At 43.3% G+C, this 22,403-nt stretch overlaps 2 protein-coding genes across 4 annotated transcripts in view; one reads left to right on the forward strand and one right to left on the reverse strand.

The window, feature by feature from the left end:
* LOC129696376 (charged multivesicular body protein 4b-like) overlaps nucleotides 1–15,089 on the forward strand; it is a 42,422-nt gene extending 27,333 nt beyond the window's left edge. Inside the window, exons 2-5 of one of the 2 annotated variants that reach the window (XM_055634231.1) lie at nucleotides 7,302–7,479; nucleotides 9,830–9,944; nucleotides 11,244–11,349; nucleotides 12,857–15,089. In XM_055634231.1, coding sequence (XP_055490206.1) covers nucleotides 7,302–7,479; nucleotides 9,830–9,944; nucleotides 11,244–11,349; nucleotides 12,857–12,924 — 467 coding nt within the window. In that variant the 3' untranslated portion in view covers nucleotides 12,925–15,089. Of the gene's footprint in view, nucleotides 1–1,476; nucleotides 2,315–7,301; nucleotides 7,480–9,829; nucleotides 9,945–11,243; nucleotides 11,350–12,856 lie in introns of those variants that run through there. The other variant, XM_055634232.1, reaches the window with a different exon arrangement.
* Nucleotides 15,090–20,089: 5,000 nt separating this feature from the next.
* snx16 (sorting nexin 16) overlaps nucleotides 20,090–22,403 on the reverse strand; it is a 37,817-nt gene continuing 35,503 nt past the window's right edge. For both annotated transcript variants that reach the window (XM_055634234.1, XM_055634233.1), the window contains exon 8: nucleotides 20,090–20,614. In XM_055634234.1, the coding sequence (XP_055490209.1) occupies nucleotides 20,485–20,614 (130 nt within the window). In that variant the 3' untranslated portion in view covers nucleotides 20,090–20,484. The remainder of the gene's footprint in view (nucleotides 20,615–22,403) is intronic.

Here is a 22,403-nt window from a genome sequence, read left to right on the forward strand (position 1 = left end):
AGACTGGATCTCTTGCACTGTACGGCAGAAACTCCACCATTGCACCACTGTGCCACACTTGACCTGAAACATCACCTATCCATGTGCTCGAAAGAAGCCAATTGTCCTGCTGAGTTACTCCCAACACTTTGTGTCCTGTGTATTAACCAGCACCTGCAAAGCCTTGTTTCTATGTAATAGACTTGCTTATGTAGTACAAATAGAATAGAATGCCATTTATTGTCATTCAGACAAGGGTCAAACAAAATGTTGTTCTTGCAGTCATAACACCAAAAAATATCAAGACACACAATTAACACAATTCCACACAAACATCCATCACAGTGAGTCTCCAAACACCTCATTGTGATGGAAGGCAAAAGTCTTATCTCTTCCCTGTTCTCTGTTTTTTATTCTTCTACTGCGGTCAAACTGCTGCATCGAGCTGATCGAAGCTCTTGATGTTGGAGCTCCCAGCAGGCGATGGTAAGTCCCGCGGCCATTTAAGCTGCACCGGGCGATGTAAGGCCCTGCTCTGGGTTAGTTTAAAGTCGACTTAAATCCCTCGATTCGGGCGGGCACAGTTGCCATTGCGGTAGCTCCGAAAAGCGGTCTCCCACCAGCGATCCGCGAGCTCCCAATGCTGCCGTTCACAGGGCCTGCAGCCGGAACCTCCGAAGCTCCGAAGACGGGTCGCAGTCGTGCGTCACCACAGTGCTCTGCGCTCTGAAGATAGCCAGCTCCGTGATGGCGAGTCCGCAAGCTCTGCAACTGGAGCCCCCAGGTCGATTCCGGTTGGGGCCCGTCAGCTCCACGATGTTAGGCTCCAACGACAGGGAAAAGGTCGGGTCCCCGTTCAGGGAAGGGATTTAAAAGTTCCCCCGCACCCCCACATATCTATATTACTAAAAGTAAGATCTTGACCACTTTTGACACTGCGATGTGATTTCCGAGAGAACGCCGTCACTTACGGCCGTCATATTTTGCCACCTCGCTCAGAGCCCTCCTCTGCCGGACTGGACTGGAGGACTTTTGCCATCCATGAAATATCAGAGAGATATTAATGATTTTTTAAAAAATCACCATTCTCTCTGCTGCCCCCGCTGGCGGCATGGGGGAAGGAATATAAAACCCGGAAGTGTGGTGGCTCACTCAGAGGGTGATGTCAAGATGGCGCCGAGTGCAAGCGCCGTTGAATAATTCGGGAGAGCTGTTCTGTCTATGGTGAGTGTGTTTGTTGGATGTTATTTAAAGCACGTTTTTGCTTCAGCACCGGCAGCCTCTACATGAGGTTTTAAACATTTGTTTTACTCACTGTATATTCAACATGTTCTGAAGTTACTTGCCATTTTAGTATTGGGTGAGTGTGTGTGTGTGAATGAGTCTGTGTTTGTGTTTGTGTGTGTGTGTGTGTGTGTGTGTGTGAATGAGTGTGTGTGTGAATTAGTGTATGTGTGTGAATGTCGAAAAAACTAAGGAGATGATTGTCGACTTCAGGAGGGCGCAGCCAGAGCATACACCGCTCAACATTAGTGGCACTGCAGTGGAGAGAGTGGAGAGCATAAAGTTCCTCGGTGTGCAGATAACGGACAACCTCACCTGGTCCAGGAACACCACTGGGATTGTCAAACGGGCCCATCAGCGACTGCACTTCCTGAGGAAACTAAAACAGGCCTCACGCCCCACCAACATCCTCAGGACTTTCTACAGGGGCACGGTGGAGTCTGTACTCACGTACTGCATCAATACGTGGTACTGCACCTGCAACTGCTCGGACAGGAAGGCTCTGCAGAGGGTAGTGAGGGGAGCAGAGAGGAGTATTGGCGTCTCCCTACCCTCGGTACAAGAACTGTTCCAGAGCCGCTGTCTGAAGAAAGCACAGAGAATTGCCAAGGACAAACTGCACCCCCTCCACACACACCTGGATCTCTTGCCATCAGGCAAGAGATATCGAAGCATCAAAGCCCGGACTACGAGGCTGCTAAACAGCTTCCTACCACAGGCTGTGAGGCTGCTAAACAGTCACTCTGCACTCACAGTCACTTGACTTGACTCTGCGGCTGGCACGGACACTTTAATAACTGGCACTGGCCACTCAAATCAGCGGCCCCGGACATTTTTTTATGATTGGTTTACTGTTTTTAACATTGTGTTTTTTTTTACCTGATTTTAACTATTTATTCTGTTCCATCAGGGACTGGATTGTTTTTTTTAGTGTTATTATGTGAGAAGTGTTTTAAATTTCATGTGCGAGGCTCCGCTATTCACTGGGAAACGTCTTTTCATTTTGCACTGTACTTGTTGCTTGCAAGATGACAATAAAGGTTGATTGATTGAATGAGTCTGTGTGTGTGTGTGTGTGTCGCGGTTCGAAATTAACGGTTGCCCGGGTGCCACTGACCACTGAAAGCGCAGCCGGGCAACCTAAACACCGAGTCATTTTGCCCGGCTTGACAACCATATACTGGTTTGTACCGAAGATAGATACAAAAAACTGGAGTAACTCCGCGGGTCAGGCAGCATCTCTGGAGAAAAGGAACGCGACGTTTTGTGTCAGCGGTGACAGCTGTATTGCGTGGGAAAGATACTAGGTGCGGGTTGAGGAAGGGTCGGAGCGAATGACGGGCCCCGAACAGCGGGTCCATCTCCTCCTCCTCCCGCCCCCCCGCCCGCCCTGATAGAGGCCGCTGCCTGCAAAACCCGCTGACGGCGCTTGCAAAACAAATCCACCCGCACGCAGAGGCCGGGAGGAGGGAGGAAGGGAGAGGCCTCGGCGTGCGGGAGCATTTGTTTTGCAAGCACAGTTAGCGGGTTTGCAGGCAGCGGCCGCTAGCAGGGTGAGCGGGGGGCGGGAGGAGGAGATGGAGCCGCGGCCGCTGCTGCTGCTGTGCGGGGCCCGTCATTCGCTCCGACCCTTCTGAAGCAGCTGCACCAAAGATCCTATAGCTATGGGATTTTTGAGATGCACCGCTCGGCCCCGCACCTTGCTGTTGGCTGGCGGAGGAGGGAGGCGGTGGCGAAGAGTTCCCAACGGCCAAGGCAGCGGGGCGATGTTGTCCGAGGAGCGCTGACCCTCCTTCCTCCCCACCTCGCCACCCCCCCTTCTCTCTCTTTCTCTCTCTCTTGTACGCCCCCTCCACCCCACCCACCCCCAATCCTGGGACCCCTCCTCTCCATCCCGCACTGATCCCCATTACCGCCTCTATTCAGTCCTCACTGACATCCCCTGTGCTCCCCCCCCCCCCCTATTCATCCTGTCGCTGATCACCCTATCACCTCGCATTGATTCTCTCGACACCCACCCCCATCCATCCCACACTGGTTCCCCAATCCACCCTGTACTTAATCCTTTCCCATCCATCCTGTACTGATCCCCCATCCATCCTGTACTAATCCACGCATTCATCCCGTACTGACCCACCCTCCATTTACCCTGCACCTTCCCCTCATTCATCCTGTAGTGATCCCCATTCATCCTGCACAGACCCTCCGATCCACACTGTACTGACCCCCCCCCCCCCCCCCCCATCCTGCGATTCATCCTGCGACCCCCCTCCCTTCCCATCCATCCTGTACTGATCATCCCATTCAAGAAAAAAAGGGGGGGGAACAGTCTGAAGAAGGATCTCGATCCGAATCCATGCCTATTTCCTTTGCTCCATAGATGCTGCCTCACCCGCTGAGTTTCTCCAGCCCTTTTGTCTACCCCCCTCCCTCCCGTACTGAACCCCCCCCCCCCCCATTCAACACCACTGACATCCTCCCTGCTCTCCCCTCACAATTTCACTTACTCCAACCAACACGTACTAATTCACCTGCCTCAATCCATCCATTCTGCACCAACTGCCTTCTAACCCCCACAACCCCCACCCCTGCCATCTATCCACCCCGCACTGATTCACACACACACACCCCTCCCTGACCCTATTGTCCTGGGAATGTCTTCAGAGTGAACATTGACTATGTTTGATAACTGAATGCAATCAAATGTGTTTTAATTCCCAATGTTATTATTTGTTCTAATCCATAAAGATGGATTAATTAAATGTTTAAGAGGGAACTGCAGATGCTGGAGAATCGAAGGTTACACAAAAAAGCTGGAGAAACTCAGCGGGTGCAGCAGCATCTATGGAGCGAAGGAAATAGGCAACGTTTCGGACCGAAACCCTTCTTCCTCCTTGGATTAATTAAATTGTGAACACGTGGAACATTAAATTGTGAACACGTGGAACATTAAAACCGCAGTGTTCGATTGTCACTGCTGCCGTTGACACGTTATTACAGAATTCTGTATTATACAATGCTCTTAATATGGAGTATTAGTACTGTCGTTATTTAATGAGCAACATTCACAACTATACGTAAGCATATATGTTACCATGGTCCAGGATTTATTGAGACAGGTTGATCATAAACTGAATAATCCAACCACATTTTTGTTTGGAAGTGGAAAGAACGAATAGAAATTGCATTCATTGCAATGTGTAAAAAGAGTTGAGATACTGTCTTATAATTTTTGCTGCATGTCATTGTGGGATATATCGTGTCTTGATTGGTGAATAGGTTTAGTTTGTGACTATTTGAAGCAGAAATTATATGTGAATGCTTCATTGAGTATAATTCTGACTGGTAACTACGCGCACTTCGTCCGAGCACATTATCGCACGCGTCATGCAAGCCGTCTTAAATGACCACCTAAACTGTCATTTGGCAACCTAAAAAGCTGCCAAGGTTGCCCGGCTGGAAACAGGAAAAAAAAGTTAAGCGAGAGCCCTGGTGTGTATGTGTGAATGAGTGTGTGTGTGAATGAGTGTGTGTGAGAGTGAGTCTGTGTGTGTGTGTCTGTGTGAGTGAGTCTGTGTGTGTGTGTGAATGAATCTGTGTGTGTGTGAATGAATCTGTGTGTGTGTGAATGAGTCTGTGTATGTGTGTGTGAATGACAAGGAGCAGAGTGGGAGGGGTGAAGGGAGGAGTGGTGACTGAGTGAACTGCCAGCGTACCAGGCGTGAGTGACTGCACTGCCAGCCCAGGAGCCGTGAGTAAGTGAACTGCCAGCCCACCAGCCGTAAGTGACTGAACTGCCAGCCCAATAATCCATTCAGTCCACCCTCTTCCCCCTTCTCTCTCACAGTCTGTCACCTGTTTTGGGCAGAATTTCTGGAAGTTCCTCAGCTGCCAACCTGCCAGGTCCGAGTGACTGTACTGCCAGGCCTCAGTGACTGAGCTGCTAGCCCAAGAATCCATTCGGCCCACACTCTATACTAGCCCACTGGAAACCATTACCTTCGGCCCACAACACCCATACTAGCGCAACAAAAATCCCCCCCCCCCACCCCCCACTGGCGAGCAATATTGGAATTGGTGGAGAGGTAGAATATTGCGTTGGGTGACCAACCCTCCCGTGTGATGCTAGGACCCAACTTAGTCTAGTACACAGCTAAAATTAAAACTAAAACCAAAAACATACCACCTAACAGGACAAAAAGAAAGAAAAGACAGACAGACTGCAGTTGAGCCGCTGTCACAAGGCGCCGCCGCACCGATTAGTATATCTACATAGTATATGTAAATAGGTGTGGTGTTATGTATATAAATAAATCCAGACACACAATCTTTGTGGGAAGGAACTGCAGATGCTGGTTTAAAGGTCTTAGAATAAAGGGAAGGCCATTTAAGACTTAGGTGAGAAGAGACGTTTTCACCCTGAGAGTTGTGAATTTGTTGAATTACCTGCCACAGAGGGCAGTGGAGGCCAAATCACTGGATGGATTTAAGAGAGAGTTAGACAGAGCTCTGGGGTCTAGTGGAATCAAGAGATATGAGGAGAAGGTATGCACAGGTTATTGATTGGGAATGATCAGCCATGATCGCAATGAATGGCGGTGCTGGCTCGAAGGGCTGAATGGTCTCCTCCTACACCTATGTTTCTATGTTAAACCGAAGATAGACACAAAAAAAAGTTTTTTGTGTCTACACCTAATCTCTGCTTTTGTTAATATGGGATCTTTCTGCATTCTTTTTACTAACTCCAGTACTATTATTAGAAAATCATTCTCTACTACATGTTGGGTGAGTTCGCAGTATTTGTATTAGCATTTTTGAACAGTGGATCTGATCTTGCGTTCTATTCACGGGCTTGACATTCAATATTATGATTATATTACAACAAGGGGACCTTTCTCCACAGCATTCCAGCGTGGGAACTGTGGAATAGGATCTAAGAATTGTGACAAAGATTTATGGTTGATGGCCAATCGTGTGTCTACTGGATCTGGTGAAATCTTATGGTCCAGATGTGTTTGACAATGTCTCCACTCCTATTTGAGCCCAGTTTCTCTCAATTCTAGTGTGCAAAGGAAATGGGTTTTGAGGTAGAGGTCATGGATTTGTATGGTGCACTTGGATTAGCCTGGGTGAGTAACTATTTTGTTTTCTTAGATGGTCCAACTTGCATCTACTCCACCATTAGGGGACATAATGTCTATTTACATTGGTGGATGGAATACCAGACAGGTAGCTTGTGTTTGCCTGGCTTGGTGTTAGAGTTGCCATTACTCATACATTCGCATCCCTCGTTTGGGGTACGTCAATAGTCTGCAAGTGTCAGGATGTGTATCACTAGCCAAATATCACCTACTGCTACTGCAGAGATATTTATGTTGCTGGTCTATCTGAGTTTTAAATCAGTAGAGACCCTGGATGTTGATGATGGGAAGTTTGGTAATAGTATTGAATGTTAAGCGTAGGTTATTCGCTTTCCTCAAAGCAAATTGGATGTTACTAAAAAAAAAAGTTACTTGTACTAAATAAACTGGAGTGTGTTTTACTTGTGGGCATTGTCAGTGTTGTCTTCAGTCATTTTGGTGGTTTAGAGTAGACCAATGGGGCATTGTTGGCCTGATAGGATTGCCCTGACTCTCTTAAAAATGTTCCTTTTTTTTGGTTGGATTTCAAAGCCAATGAGTCTTCTCAGAGCCAATGACTGCCTAACAGAGAATATCATAATTCCGCAAGTATTTGATCTGCTTTCCAATATTTTTCGTTGTTTTGCCGTTTATGGAGAACTGCTCAATGGGTGCATATCTCGTCAATGCAGTTCCAATGCATACATTTACATAATCCCACCGAGTTGTACTTTTTTTCTTAATCCCTACTTGCCTGGTAATTTGGGTATTATTACATTCGTACTTTGCTCCGATCATCACCTGGTGGGTGTTCTGAAATGTTGATTCTCAAATTGTAATCAATTGAACTAATTCATTTCATTATGTAAGAAGGAACTGCAGATGCTGGTTTAAACATTTCATTATTTACTCTATCAGCTGCTCTACAGGCACTGAAGCGGAAGAAGAGGTTGGAAAAGCAGTTGGCACAGATCGATGGAACTCTCTCTACGATTGAATTCCAACGAGAAGCATTGGAAAATGCAAATACAAATACTGAAGTATTAAAATCTATGGGCTATGCTGCAAAGGCAATGAAAACTGCTCATGAGCACATGTAAGTGATTCATTTTTGTCATGTACTTGTGAGTATATTCCCTAAAGAGTAATCATTGGACCAGATTGTTATTAAAATAAATTACTATATGATATGCCCCAGTAGTGATGCATTTGCAGTTGGTAAAGTAGGAAGAAAAATATTTATTTTGAACTGTGATTCACCACACTATTGGAAAACATCATCTATTTACCCTTCCCATTATTTTCCATTATCTTATCACTTCCTGCAACTTTTTAGATAAAGATTTTAAAGTATTAAAGTACACAAACATGTCTAAAATGTCACCTTATTGCAGAAGATGCGACCCATTATAATTACCGACTTTATGTTCTTATTGATTCTATTTTTAAACTGTGAACTGTTGTTTCTGGAGATATAACAGAATCATGCAGTACAATTATAATTAGATGAGGTATATCAATTTTACTGTAATACCTTGGATCTGAAGCTCAATCCTTCCGTTCTGTCCTAAAATGATGGAAGCACAATATGCGTGGCAATGTGGTAGATGCGAATTAAACAGTCTCCAAGTTGGTTAAGGCAAGCAGATGTCCACTATGTATTGAACTTTGGATCACCTCATTTAAGTAAAATTGATTTGCAGTGGATGTCTGCTAAGAATCCCTCGGGAGCCAACTGTAATGAGTCTTTGCATGTCAGGATGAGATGTTGCTTTCAAGCAAAGATTGAGAATAAACTGGAAGCAGTTCAGTTGGGCATCTTAGTGTTTCTTTTGTTGCTCATGATTTTAATATAAGGTATGCTCTTCCCAACTTCAAATTCAGCCTGCAGTCATTGCTTTAATACATGCCCCTGTCAAGTCCCCATAGATGTGCCAGCTGCATTCATCATAATTTAACTTTAGCACTGGAAAATGTACTTGCTTACATGAAGGACGTAACAATTTTTGGGTATGAGCTCTGCAAGGTTTTTTTTCTCTTATTTGTTACGACTCCCGAATGCAGGTATTTTAGAGCCGCGTAACACAAGTCAAAAACTAGGTTCAAGTTCAAAAATAGTTTTAATTATTCAATGGATCACAAAACCCAAACCTGATTTAAACAACCCAGTCAGGGATATGGATGAACTGACAAACAATTTAACAATGCATGATGGACCGTCGAACCGGAGACTCTAAAACCTGCCTAAAGAGATATAACCCTGAAACAAAATACATGAAAACACTACGGTCAGCCCTTATCCGTCCCAATTCAATATTTGTTAACAAGGAATGGTGAAAGTACACAAAGTTCTATGCCATGTGGCCAGGCCTCCCTCAGCTCACACCAGCAGTCTGCTCATCAGTCAGGGTCTACGAATATGATTCTGGTATTTAAGCTTCAGATGAGTCACCCATCACCTGACTTGGCCAATCGGGTACAGGAGCCTTTAACCCCGTGATTCCTGACTCACAGCCACGCCTGCACTCAGGAGAAAACAGAAACAGGTGAGTACCCTATAACACCAGCAGAGGGAGTGCATAACATTATTCCAATAACAAAATTCTCCATGTGACCACATGGGTTTTTTCCAGGTGCTCCAGTTTCCTCCCACATTCCAAAGACATGCAGGTTAATTGTCACGAGTGGTACGATAGTACTAGTGGACAGGTGATCATGGTAGGTGGGTCAAAGGGGTTTCCATGTTGTATATCTAAACTAAAGAAGGTTTATTTCCAGCTAATACATGGGAGAATTCTTCCTGCCAGCCGTTTTGGAATAAAGACACAAAGTCCTGGAGTAAGTCAGGCAGCATCTCTGGAGAACGTGTGCAAGTGGTATTTTGGGTTGTGACCCTTCGTCAGACTGAATTTGTTCAGAATTGAGTGAAGAAAGGCCCTGACCAGAAACATCAACTATTCATGTTCTGCAGAGATGCTGCCTGATTTGTTGAGTTACTCCAGCTCTTCATGTCTTGTTTTTTCAAACCGCATCTCCAATTCCCTGTTTCTACCATTTTGGAATATTGGGAACATTGAAAACAATGAAAAAAATCGGCATTTTAGCAAATGGATTATGACTTCTTTATGTTCATTTTATTTTATACTTCTTTATTTACAGAAAACTTTAAAGGATTTTGGGTCTAATTGCAGTCATCTTTAAGCTGTAGGTTCTAAAATACAAATCAAATTAAGTATAACATTTAAAAAAAATCAGTAGGAAGGATATGAAGCCTAAAACAGTCATGAACTTGCTATGTTTCATAAAGGAAAAAAACTGCATTAAAATTGTTCCCTTGGTGAGAATGCCATTTGAATAAAATGTGAGCCCACAATGGTTAAAATCAGAAATGGCTTGAAGGAACAAAAGTTTGTAGATTATTGGTAGTATTATTATTTTTTCCTCAGGGATTTGGATAAAATTGATGAAATGATGCAAAATATCACGGAACAGCAGGAAATAGCACAAGAGATTTCTGATGCAATATCCCGACCAGCCGCTTTTGCTTCTGAATTTGATGAGGTACATAACAAAATATTCCATCATTTATATAACAAAGTTGTAATTCATTTGCTAAGGGGAGAAAATATACACTGAAAGGAACTTTTAAAATCTATAAAATAAATTAATCTGCATTTTTTATTAATAGCTCCTTTAATTGTTGAGCCAAAATGTTTTATTATTGATGCATGTTGGCTGCCTCTGTTTATTTTCAATCATTGGCTCTATGTTTTACGGTGGTTCATCTCAGTCCTAAGAGATGAGAACCGATGAGAAAAACATTTTTCACACAGAGAGTGGTGAATCTCTGGAATTCTCTGCCACAGAAGGTAGTTGAGGCCAGTTCATTGGCTATATTTAAGAGGGAGTTAGATGTGGCCCTTATGGCAAAAGGGATCAGGGGGCATGGAGAGAAGGCAGGTACAGGAAACCGAGTTTTGCCCAACGCATCTCTCCTCGCTCCCCTCCATTGATTCTCTGCCAAAGAAGCGCTGTCTGCGGAGGGCGCTCAGCATCGCCAAGGACTGCTCTCACCCCAACCATGGCTGTTTACCCTCCTACCATCCGAGAGGCGCTACAGGTCTCTCCGTTGCCGAACCAGCAGGTGTGGAACCCTTTCCGGCGGCTGTCACTCTACTCAACAAGGACTCACACACTTATTATTATTTATTCAAATCGTTTGCTATGTCGCTCTTCAAGGGAGATGCTAAATGCATTTCGTTGTCTCTGTACTGTACACTGACAATGACAATTAAATTGAATCTGAATCCGAGTTGGATGATCAGCCATGATCATATTGAATGGCGGTGCAGGCTCGAAGGGCCGAATGGCCTACTCCTGCACCTAGTTTCTATGAATACAGAACAGCAGTTAGCAAGCAGTATATTTCTCGCATGTTATTGGCAGGGAAATTGAAATGGTATTAATGCAAGGAAGGATATGAATTATTTCATGCAAATCAAACTAGATAATGTTATGATGTTTGAAATGATTAATTCCAATACTTATTTCAAAGTTAGACACAAAATGCTGGAGTAACTCAGAGGGACAGGTAGCATCTCTGGAGCGAAGAAATGGGTGATGTTTTGGGTCGAGCCTTCTTCGGACTGTCAGGGGAGAGGGAAAGGAGAAATATAGAAGGGTAAGGTGTGAAAACAAGAGATCAAAGGGGACAAAGCTCAATGAAAATGTAGAATAGATCATTGTAACCAGCATCTGCGGTTCCATCCTACTTATTTAAAAGTATTGACCTTCTGCCCTGTTATCGCATTTTGTAAGCTGGGTAAAGCCGAAACGTTTCTGCTGTTATGTTGTTTCCAGGATGAATTGCTGGCAGAATTAGAAGAGCTGGAACAGGAAGAATTAAATAAGAAAATGACCAAAGGACTGCCAAAAGTTCCAACCACCAATCTCCCATCCAGACAAGGTGAGCTAATGAGAGCTGGATTAAGGGTAATAAAACAGAAAACATTCTTCAATGTAGCGTACCACAAGATGAGTGAAAATACATTTGGAAAATGCATTTTGTAAATTTTCAAATTGCTTGGATGTCACCCAGTTCTGGATGTGCAGAACTTTCTTCCAACGTCAGTTAGAACTGCTACTTCACTTGACACCAAGGTGAACGTGGGATAGCATATCCACACCATTATTGTGATCTCTTATTTCTGTCTCCATAATACTATTTGTCTCTGTTCCAGCTTTGTCTTATCTATAGCTACATCTTTTATAGACATCTTTATTAGCTTAGAGTGCATTGGAGTAGCAAAATTCAAAGACAGTAAGGATGAATAAAAGGAATTTTAACCAAAAATAAGTTGAGGCTAGGATAGAGGGAGAACGACAGTTGTCTTGTCTCTCATCTTTTAACATATATAAGTTTCAGATCATCCATAACTGATATCCAAGCCCTATCTTGCACCATTCATTCATCATCCCCATGCTGCTGATATACATTGGCTCCCAGATAAGTTTTGTTTAAGATCGTGTATTTTCCTATTTCTAAGATCACCTCCCCTGATGAAGGTAGAAACAAATGTTGGAGGAACTCAGCGGGTGGGGTTAGCATCTATGGAGAGAAGGAATAGGCCAGAAACGTCACCTATTCCTTCTCTCCATAGATGCTGCCTCACCCGCTCAGTTCCTCCAGCATTTTTGTCTACCTTCAGTTTTTCCAGCATCTGCAGTTCATTCTTAAACACCTCCCCTGATGAGATATCTATTCCTTCTCATTCAGTTTTATTTCAGCTCAAATTTCCCATCTAATGTAAGCTTCACTCCAAGATATCTAATTCTGTCAATTTAAAATATTGTATTTTACTTGTATTTCTGTTTTGTTTTTTTAAATAATATATTCTGCCTGTAGATGAGCCATTTTCAAAAACAAAGCAGGCTAATGCCTGCACATATTTCCCATGTCCCTCTGACCATGTATTTTCTAACGAGGCCCTAGCTCTCCCGGGCAAAACCTTCTCCTGCCCTCCCAGTCTTAAGCGCCTTTTGCTCTCTGGACATGGTGAAGCCACAATGAAAGTCAGTCAAAGATACAAAATGCTGCAGTAGGCAACTGCAGATGCTAGTTTACACTAAAGATAGACAAAATGCTGGAGTTACTCAGCAGGGCAAGCAACATCTCTGGAGAGAAGGAATGGGTGACGTTTCGGAGCAAGACCCTTCTTCAATCTCGACCCGAAATGTCACCCATTCCTTGTCTTCGAAGATGTTGCCTATCCTGCTGAATTACTCCAACATTTTGTCTATCTTTGGTGTAAACCAACATCTGCAGTTCCTTCCTACACATTAAAGTCAGCCAATCGTAGTTGGAGCAGGTTTGTTATGAAAAAGCTATTTTTACCATTTGGTCAATGGGGTGGGAATGGAGGTAAAAAAAGACTTGTCAGACTAAAATAACTATATAACTTTCTTCTTTCCAGCTAAAGCTAAAAAGAAGACACGCGATGAAGATGCAAGTATAAAGCATTTGACTGCCTGGGCTTCGTAAAGCTGGCCACATGGGTCTGTTACACTAAGCAACATGAAGATGACAGGGTATTTTAAGATTTTATGCTGTGATAATAGTATCGCAACATATATACAGGTCTGAGGCATCTGAAGTATGGTAGGCTATTAATATTCACATAGAATTCTAATCAGAAATCTGATCTTTGTGTATTACACTACATTTAACTTGAACCACAGTGATTAGATTTGGAAAATACATTTTATATTCCAGCCATATCTTATTCTGTATCTAGCCTGATAGGATATTTTGATCAAAGAGCTGATGACTGTCTTAAATTAAAAAGGGCCTCACCATTTAGTACAAAATCTAAGCAACAAAAACAATTGACGGTTAATTTGAAAGGAATCAAGCTGTCATTCCAATATTCCTTGGATTGGAATCGTACAACTTGGAAACAGACCCTTCGGCCCACACTGACCAATATGTCCCATCTACACTTCGTTCATATCCCTGTGGACCTGACTAAATGTTTCTTAAACATTGCGATAGTACCTACCTCAATTGCCTCCTCTGGCACCCAACACCCTTTGTGCAAAATTTACCCCTCTGGTTCCAGTTGAATCTCTCCCTCACCTTAAACCCATGTCCTCTGGCTCTCAATTTCCCAATTCTGGGGAAGAGGCTCAGTGAATTTACATGATCCATTCCTCTCCTGATTTTGTACACAATTATATTTGGTCCTGGAACTTACAGGACTACAAGGTTGTCTGTTTCTATCAATATATTATTGTAACAAAGCTGGTTGGTGGATTGAAAGATAGTGTAGAAATAGACCCTTCAGCTACTGAGTCCATGCTGACCATCAATCACCCGTTTACACCAGTTCTATGTTATCCCACTTTCACATTGACTCCCTGCACAAATTACAGAGGGCCAATTAACCTACAAACCTAGGATAGACACAAAATGCTGGAGTGGCTCAATGGGATAGAAACATAGAAAATATGTTATTCGGCCCTTCGAGCCATTCAATATGATTATGGCTGATCATCTAAAATCAGTACTCCGTTTCTGCTTTTCTCCCCTATCTCTTGATTTCTTTAGCCCTAAGAGTTAAATGCAACTTTCTCTGGAGGATAGGCAGCATCTCTGAAGAGAAGGAATGGGTGATGTTTTGGGCCAAGACCCTTTTGTACACATTTAACCTACAAACCTGTTTGTCTTTGGGATGTGGGAGGAAAGCGGAGCACCCGGAGGAAGCCCACGCAGTCACAGTGAGAACGTGCAAACTCCACACCAACTGCACACAACGTCAGGATCGAACCCATGTCTGTGGCACTACGAAGCAGTTCTACCAGCTGCGCCACTGTTTTATAATTAGAATTCTTCTAACACTACATTCACTGTTATTTTTTAAAAGCAAAAAATGTAAAATTTCAGTTATTGTTCCATGATTGATCCACAATTCCTTCAACTGAAAAAAAAAGTAAATTTAACTGAGGCCATTTCGGGAACATTGGGTGCAGTAGGTAAGGTGCATGTGAAATGTCAAGTTGCAGCTTTGAGTTCATTGTATTCTTCAATGAGACTAACTGGCTCACGTATTGTTCCACACTAAACTAGCCAGCATCCAGATCTTCACTATGTAAAAAGGTGGATGAAAATGTGTACTTATATTTCACATTCCAAGCAGCATAGCCTGTGGAAAAAATGTATATCACTGGGATTTATATCACTGACCAAGATATTACTAACTATAGCTTACCAAGAATATTTACATCAAACTTTATTCTATTGTCTTTTGTATCAGAGGGATTTGAATTTATTTAATACACGAGAAGATTGAATACATGATTTACTCTGAGTAGATAGTCCTTGTTAAACCACTTGATGTTGTTTTAGTCAAATGAAACGATAATTTAAAACCGGGGAAAATCAAACTTGCAAAGGCCTAATGAATTGGTAAAATGCAAGTGATTTTGTTTCTATAACAATGCATTTAAGCAATTAAATCTACTGTTTAAAAACATGGTTTTAATTTACTTGATTATGTCTGAGTACTTTAGTAAGCAGAGCTTCCAAAGTTTTTAAATATAATCATTGTACATATTGATTTGGTTGTGTAGCTGATTACTGAAGATAAATGCTTATATTTGGGGAAAAATACAGAAATGCACTTTGTAAATAAAAGTATTTACTCTCAAGTCTGAGTCGAATATTGCATTGGGTATATTAAGGCAAAATGTTGAATAATGTAACAGGTGGATTTTTGGAAAGAGTAATTTTGCTGATTAAAGTGGAGTAGCACGAATCACAGACCTGCCAACATTGGGTGAGAGTTGAGTGAGAAATCTGGACCCACCCTTCGACAATGTCTACGATAAGCTCCCACCTAGTCGACGACAAGCTCTGGCAACACAATTCCTCACAAATTGGGACATCCACCTTCGACCACACACAGGCGACAACCTACGACAATCAAACTCAACTTGCGTCCACCCTCGACAAGCTACAACATATAACTTAAGCTTTGAAGTTGGGCGTCTAACGATACTTCTTTAGTTTGTTTCTGCCCATTTAAAACTAAATTCCCAAAAATTAATTTAATACTCGCTCATTTCATCGATAAATAAACAAAAACAAAATACGTGCCGTACAAAGTCACTGTCAGTGAAGCCGCGGAACTTCTAAATTCACCAAAGTGTAATGATGAGCTGAAATCGTCTGCACTTGTAACGTACCCAGACTCAATCTGGCGACGTTATGCAATTCCATGTCGCGCGGGCATAACGAACATATATAGATGCATACATATGCAGCCTATGGGATACGGCGTCTGGGAGCTCAAAGACAGCAGTTTTACTTCGGATTGATTGTCGGTAGATGTTTATGCATATTAAGTGTGCGATGGGCTTAAGCCAATCAAATTGCTCGATCTTTACAGGAAACCTGCCGACAGAAAACTTCTCATTGGTGAGTCACTCAAAGTGTGGAGGAGCTGGAAGCCTGAGTGCGTGAAATGCGCGAGTCTCACGCTCAATGCATGAGAGTTGGCAGCACTATAGTCAAGAGTATTGCAGTTGAGTCTGATCAGGTCCCCTTACACACACGCATGGCGGCCTGAAAAATAATGCTCTGAAATTCTGGATTGTTTTCAATTCCCTGATGGCCAACATATTTCATACAAGGTGCAGACCATTAACTTGAATTTGTTGTCTGTATAGTTTCTCGAACAGTACAGAAAAAGACCATTTGGGCCTACCTTGTCATTCCTGCCCATGATAGACATTGGAGATAGAGCATGGAATCAAGCCCTTCAGACCAGCGATCACCCCTATATACTAGCACTATCCTACTACACACCAGTGACAATTTACAAAAGCCAATTAACCTACAAACCTGTGTAGGAAAGAACAGCAGATGCTGGTTTAAATCGAAGGTAGACAAAATGCCAGAGTCTCAGCAGGACAGGCAGCATCTGTCTCTTCTCTCCAGAGATGTTGCCTGCCCGCTCAGACACAAAATGCTGGAGTAACGCAGTGGGTAGGCAACATCTCTGGAGAGAAGAGACAGATGTCCTGCTGTTACTCCAGCTGTTACTCCAGCGGCGCGGCTCTGGCCAGCAGCGGCCTCTGCAGTCTGTCCGCGTTTTTATTATTTTCTGTCTGTGTTTTAATGTAGTTTTTGTTATTTTTTGTTGGGGTGTGTGTGTGGGAGGGGGGGGAAACTTTTTAAATCTCTCCCTGCACTGGAGACCCGACCTTTTTCTCGTCGGGTTTCCGTTGTCGTTGGGGCCGCAACGAGGAGCGGCCTCCAACAGGAAGAAGCCGGGGACTCTGGTGCTACTCACCGTCGCCGTCGCGGGGCTGGCCGAGTCCGGAGCGGTTGGAGCGGTGGAGGAGGCTGCTGCTGCTGCTGCTGCTGCCGATGCCGCTGCTGAGTCGGAGGCTGCTGCTGCGGGTCTGCGGACAGCGGCGCCGGGAGCCCGCGGATCCCTGGAGAGAGACCGCTTTTCGGGGCTCCTGCAACGGCGAATTCTCCCGCCCGTGTTGCGGGGTTGAAGAGCTCCTGGAGCGGGGCCTCACTACACCGCCCCGCGCGGCTGGAATGGCCGCGGGACTTTGCGAGCGCACACCGGGGGCTCCAACACCAAGACCCGGTGTGCGACCTCGCACCACCCGGCGTGGCTTCAATGGCCGCGGGACAATCGCCATCGCCAGCCGGGGGCTTTGACTTTGACTCTGACATCGGGGGGGGGAGAGTGCAGTGGAGAGATAAGTTTTTTTTTTGGCCTTCCATCACAGCTATGTGATGGATGTTTATGTAAAATGTAATTATGTTGTGTCTGGGTCTATTTGTGTGTAATGTATGGCTGCAGAAACGGCATTTCGTTTGGACCTCTAGGGGTCCAAATGACAATTAAATTGACTCTTGATTTTGTGTCTACCTTCGATTTAAACCAGCATCTGCGGTTCTTTCTTACACAAGATATTACTGACTAGCTTACCAAGAAAATTTACACCAAACTTTATTCTATTGTCTTTTGTACCAGTGGAATTGGAATTTATTTAATATGTGAGAAGATTGAATACATGATTTACTGAGTAGATAGTTCTTGTTAAAGCACTTGATTTTGTTTTAGTCAAATTAAACTTATAATTTAAAACCATCGAGTGTGAGAGGCAACCGGAGAAACCCCACGTGGTTACAGGGAGAACATACGTTCCATACAGACAGCACCCGTAGTCAGGATCGAACCTGGGTCTCTGACACTGCAAGGCAGGAACTACTGCTGTATCACTGTGCTGCCCATGTAGTGGAACACATATAGATTTAGTCTAGTTTAGGGGTGCAGTGAAAAGCTTTTGTTGTGTACTAACCAGTCAGTGGAAAGTATATTTGATTAATGTTGTTCAAAGTTTGAATGACACTCATGTGTGTGCAGTTCTGGTAAAACTCCCATTAAAGCCAATAAGTGGAACTGCTGCCATTTACTCCTATGCTTTTAGGCTTTTAGATAGGTCCAAGTGAACAACTTAGTTTAAACACCAGGTTTCAGATGTGCATTCTCAAAAGCAACCACCAAGGTTCAAGTTCACATGATGAGTGATCACGGAAATGAATTGTTAACACTCATTGTTCTGTCTGCAGACATAGCCTAAGCCTTGTATTTATTTAAAAAAATGGCAGGTTTGGTTACTTAATCCACAATGGAGATCCCAAACATGCGAACTGCTGCTTTGAATTCCTCACCACCCATCTTTGTAATTTTAATTCAAGTCATTAGAACAGTTAATTACAATTAAAGATAACGTGCTGGAGTAACTCAGGAGGTCAGGCAGCATCCCCAGGAGAACATGAATAGGCAATGTTTCGGGTCAGGGCCCTTTTCAGACTTTTTTTTAGATAGAAGCAGGCAGTGAACAATATTTTACTGTTGGCAAACCAATTTCACTCTTGGGATGAATAAAGTTCTATCGTATAAGGTTGAAGCATGTGGGGGGCAGATCGTCAGAGGTGATGAGACCAGCAACAGTTCAGGAGGTGATGTTAGTTGCAGGCAATGTGGGGCTGGGGAACGATAAGGTTGGAAACTGCAGGGCATTTATTTTGGATAGAAGTGGGCAGTGCAGGGCTGGGGATCTATAAGATAGGGGTTCCCAACCTTTTTCATCCCATTTACCCCAGGCAACTTTAATAGCACATAACAATGTTATTTCTCTTATTTATGAACTAATGATGAACAGATACCGGTATACCAGAACCACATAGTCAATCAATAAGAAAAAATACGTACAAATCCAGATCAACAAATTTACTCCCTGGGGGTAAATTGACCCCAGGTTGGGAACCCTTGCTAAGGTAATTATAATGATCTATGGTCAAGTGACCATCTTTCACTAGTCTAAGCCCCATTATTTGGCTTTGCCATAATGGCCTGTCCCACTTGGCGATTTTCTCGTCGACTGCCGGCATCATTGACTGATGTATCATGTCACCGAAAAATATGCGGCGTGACGACGTATGACGCAGCGGTGATGGCGTATGTGGTGCGGTGTTTTTTGTCGCAACCACTTTTTTGTCACCGCTGGATTTTGAAATGTTCAAAATATTTTGACGACACTGTTAAAATCACCAAGTGGGACAGGCCATTTACAGAAAGGGGAGTTGCAAATAGTTTTAAGAAAATGGCACTTTAAATAAACAAAAGCAAAGATCACTGAATGTCAAATGAAAAAATCTTTATTTTAAAATAAAACAGCATCCTTCAATTGAAACATGCAAATTTCAAAAAGCTGTATTTGTTTCCAAACAAATGATCTTCATGTGGTGGGGAGACATATAGTTACCTGTAATTTAAATCATGCAGTAAAATCTTCACAAATTTGGCACACAATGTAAAACAAAACATGACCCAAGACATCCAGTGGAAGATTACAACCACTCTCCAGTAAAAAGTCCATCTTTAGGGGCTTTGCAACTCAATCTCAACTACTAGCATAAATTAAAAGATATTCCTTTTTTTTGTTTTTTAAACAGGCAGTTCTGGTTTACTCTAAATATCCTATATCCTGGCTTTGTAATTAGCCAATAATAAATTCTCAGCAACAAATATTAATTGAAGCAGGACGAATGAAATAAGAGCAATCGACAAATGTGGTTACAGCTCCTGCAAATCCAGTAAAACAAGGCACTTAGCATAACCAAGACATGCAACCTTAATGAACCAACATTAATGAAGCAAAACTAGTTACTTTGATTGTAACAACAGTTAAAAGGCACCATACATCTAAAGTGTCTTCTACCAACAATATTTGATAGAACATTCAAACACAAAGTGCACCACAAGACCTGGTTCCTTCTCTTGTCAGAACTTCAGCTACTGCCACATATATTGGGAATGTCGATTCTAACATCTTTTGACATTAACCTAGCGAGTTTGGAAAAAGTGACACATTTCACATTTGCTTTCTATACAAATTCTGCAAGGTTCAGGGGAACAAAACTAAAACGAAACCACATTGTGCCCGTTATCTGAAGCAACCCAATTGCTTAGATGACGTTCAAACATTCAATTTCAATGCAGATCATACTGAGGCCCATTGAAATCCGGCTCTTTGGGTTTGATGAAACCCCAATATCATTGGAAGTACACAGAACATTCAAACTCTTTCACTTACATATTCCTGGCAAAAAAAACAACTTTGCATTTATGTCGCAGGGGCAACAATGGCTTGGATTACTTAAATTGTAATGCAATTTGAAACATTCTGCAATGCAAATTAACATACTTATTCCTGCACATATTTCAAGACGCACACTAAAATGTACCTTACTGAAAACTGAAATGTTATAAAACAGAATGCATCCAGGATAGAACCAACAGCCCAATTAGTGAATAAGTGATTGAGCTCTTCTTAATTGCACAAGGAAGCCCAGCAGAGCAGATCGATAAAACCTGTTGCATTAAGCAAACATATTGAGATATCTAATTATGGAAGAATGGCATATCCTAAAAACATACAGATAATAACTAGAGACAAAGCCTTTATGCTGTATTCCAGCTACAGCTATTGTTATAACGTATTGCCAGCAAAGTTAACCATCAGCATTTGCTTGCTGTTCTATGTCTTCTTCAGCAGCTTGGGCTTCTTCTACTGACGATGTTTCAGTTACAGGGCTGTTGTGGCAGGCTGCAGATTGCTCTTTATCAGACTCCATTCCCAAACTGAAATACAGGCAGTAATAAATGACAAATTAAGAACATCAACACAAGTTTCTTTTTGTTCAAAAAAGGTTAAAATGAAGCGAGTCAAGGTTCACAAATGTTCCATTCTCCACTTACGCTGCTTTGTTCTCTCTTACACACCCTCGGACATTTTCCAGCTATCAGCTTCAAGCGGCATTTCATAAACTTATTCCCAACCACTAGGGCAGCATGTGGGGGCAGTAGTAGAGTTGTTGCCTTACAGCGCCAGACTCCCAGGTTCAACCCTGACAACTGGTATTAGACAATAGACAATAAGTGCAGGAGTAGGCCATTCAGCCCTTCGAGCCAGCACTGCCATTCAATGTGATCATGGTTGATCATCCCCAATCAGTACCCCGTTCCTGCCTTCTCCCCATATCCCCTGACTCCGCTATCTTTAAGAGCCCTATCTAGCTCTCTTGAAAGTATCCTAAGATCCGGCCTCCTCCGAGGCAGAGAATTCCACAGACTCACAACTCTCTGTGAGAAAAACTGTTTCCTTGTCTCGGTTCTAAATGGCTTACCCCTTATTCTTAAACTGTGGCCCCTGGTCTGGACTCCCCCAACATCGGGAACATGTTTCCTGCCTCTAGCGTGTCCAAACCCTTAATAATCTTATATGTTTCAATAAGATCAGCCTCTCATCCTTCTAAACTCCAGAGTGTACAAGCCCAGCCGCTCCATTCTCTGTCTGTCTGTCTGCCTGTGGCTGTGTGTCTGTGTGTTATTGTGTGTGTGTGTTATTGTGTGTGTGTGTGTGTTATTGTGTGTGTGTGTGTGTGTGTGTGTGTGTTGTGTGTGTGTTATTGTGTGTGTGTGTGTGTGTGTGTGTGTGTTGTGTGTGTGTGTGTGTGTATTGTGTGTGTGTGTGTGTGTGTGTGTGTGTGTGTGTGTGTGTGTGTGTATTGTGTGTGTGTGTGTGTGTGTTATTGTGTGTGTGTGTGTGTGTGTGTGTGTGTGTTATTGTGTGTGTGTGTGTGTGTGTGTGTGTGTGTGTGTGTGTGTGTGTGTGTGTGTGTGTGTGTGTGTGTGTGTGTTAGTGTGTGTGTGTGTGTGTGTGTGTGTGTGTGTGTGTGTGTACGTGTGTGTGTGTGTGTGTGTGTGTGTGTGTGTGTGTGTGTGTGTGTGTGTGTGTGTGTGTGTTATTGTGTGTGTGTGTGTGTGTGTGTGTGTGTGTGTGTGTGTGTGTGTGTGTGTGTGTGTGTGTGTGTGTGTGTGTGTGTGTGTGTGTGTGTGTGTGTGTGTGTGTGTGTGTGTGTGTGTGTGTGTGTGTGTGTGTGTTGTGTGTGTGTATTGTGTGTGTGTGTGTGTGTGTGTGTGTGTGTGTGTGTGTGTGTGTGTGTGTGTGCGCGTGTGTGTCGGGTGTGTGTGTGTGTGTGTTAGTGTGTGTGTGTGTGTGTGTGTGTGTGTGTGTGTGTGTGTGTGTTTGATTGTGTGTGTGTGTTTGTGTGTGTGTGTTAGATAGTGTGTGTGTGTGTGTGTGTTATTGTGTGACGATCGCCGGTCAGCGATCTTACATATATTTTGAGAGCAAACTTATCTGCATCGCAAATTCATGGGTAGTGATGTGAATTCTGTCAGGGCAAATTCCCACAATCCAAAAGGCGACAACCGGGGGTTGCACATGGTTTACTACACGCTGTCCAAGATCATCACTAATGCCAGAGACCCTGGAGAGAATCCTGTGTTTGGAGTATGAATGTTCCCCCCGTGACCGCGTGGGATTCCCTTGGGTGCTCCGGTTTCATCCTACATTCCAAAGATGTGT

The sequence above is a fragment of the Leucoraja erinacea genome, chromosome 4 (assembly GCF_028641065.1).
Source record: "Leucoraja erinacea ecotype New England chromosome 4, Leri_hhj_1, whole genome shotgun sequence".
Classification (NCBI taxonomy): domain Eukaryota; kingdom Metazoa; phylum Chordata; class Chondrichthyes; order Rajiformes; family Rajidae; genus Leucoraja; species Leucoraja erinaceus.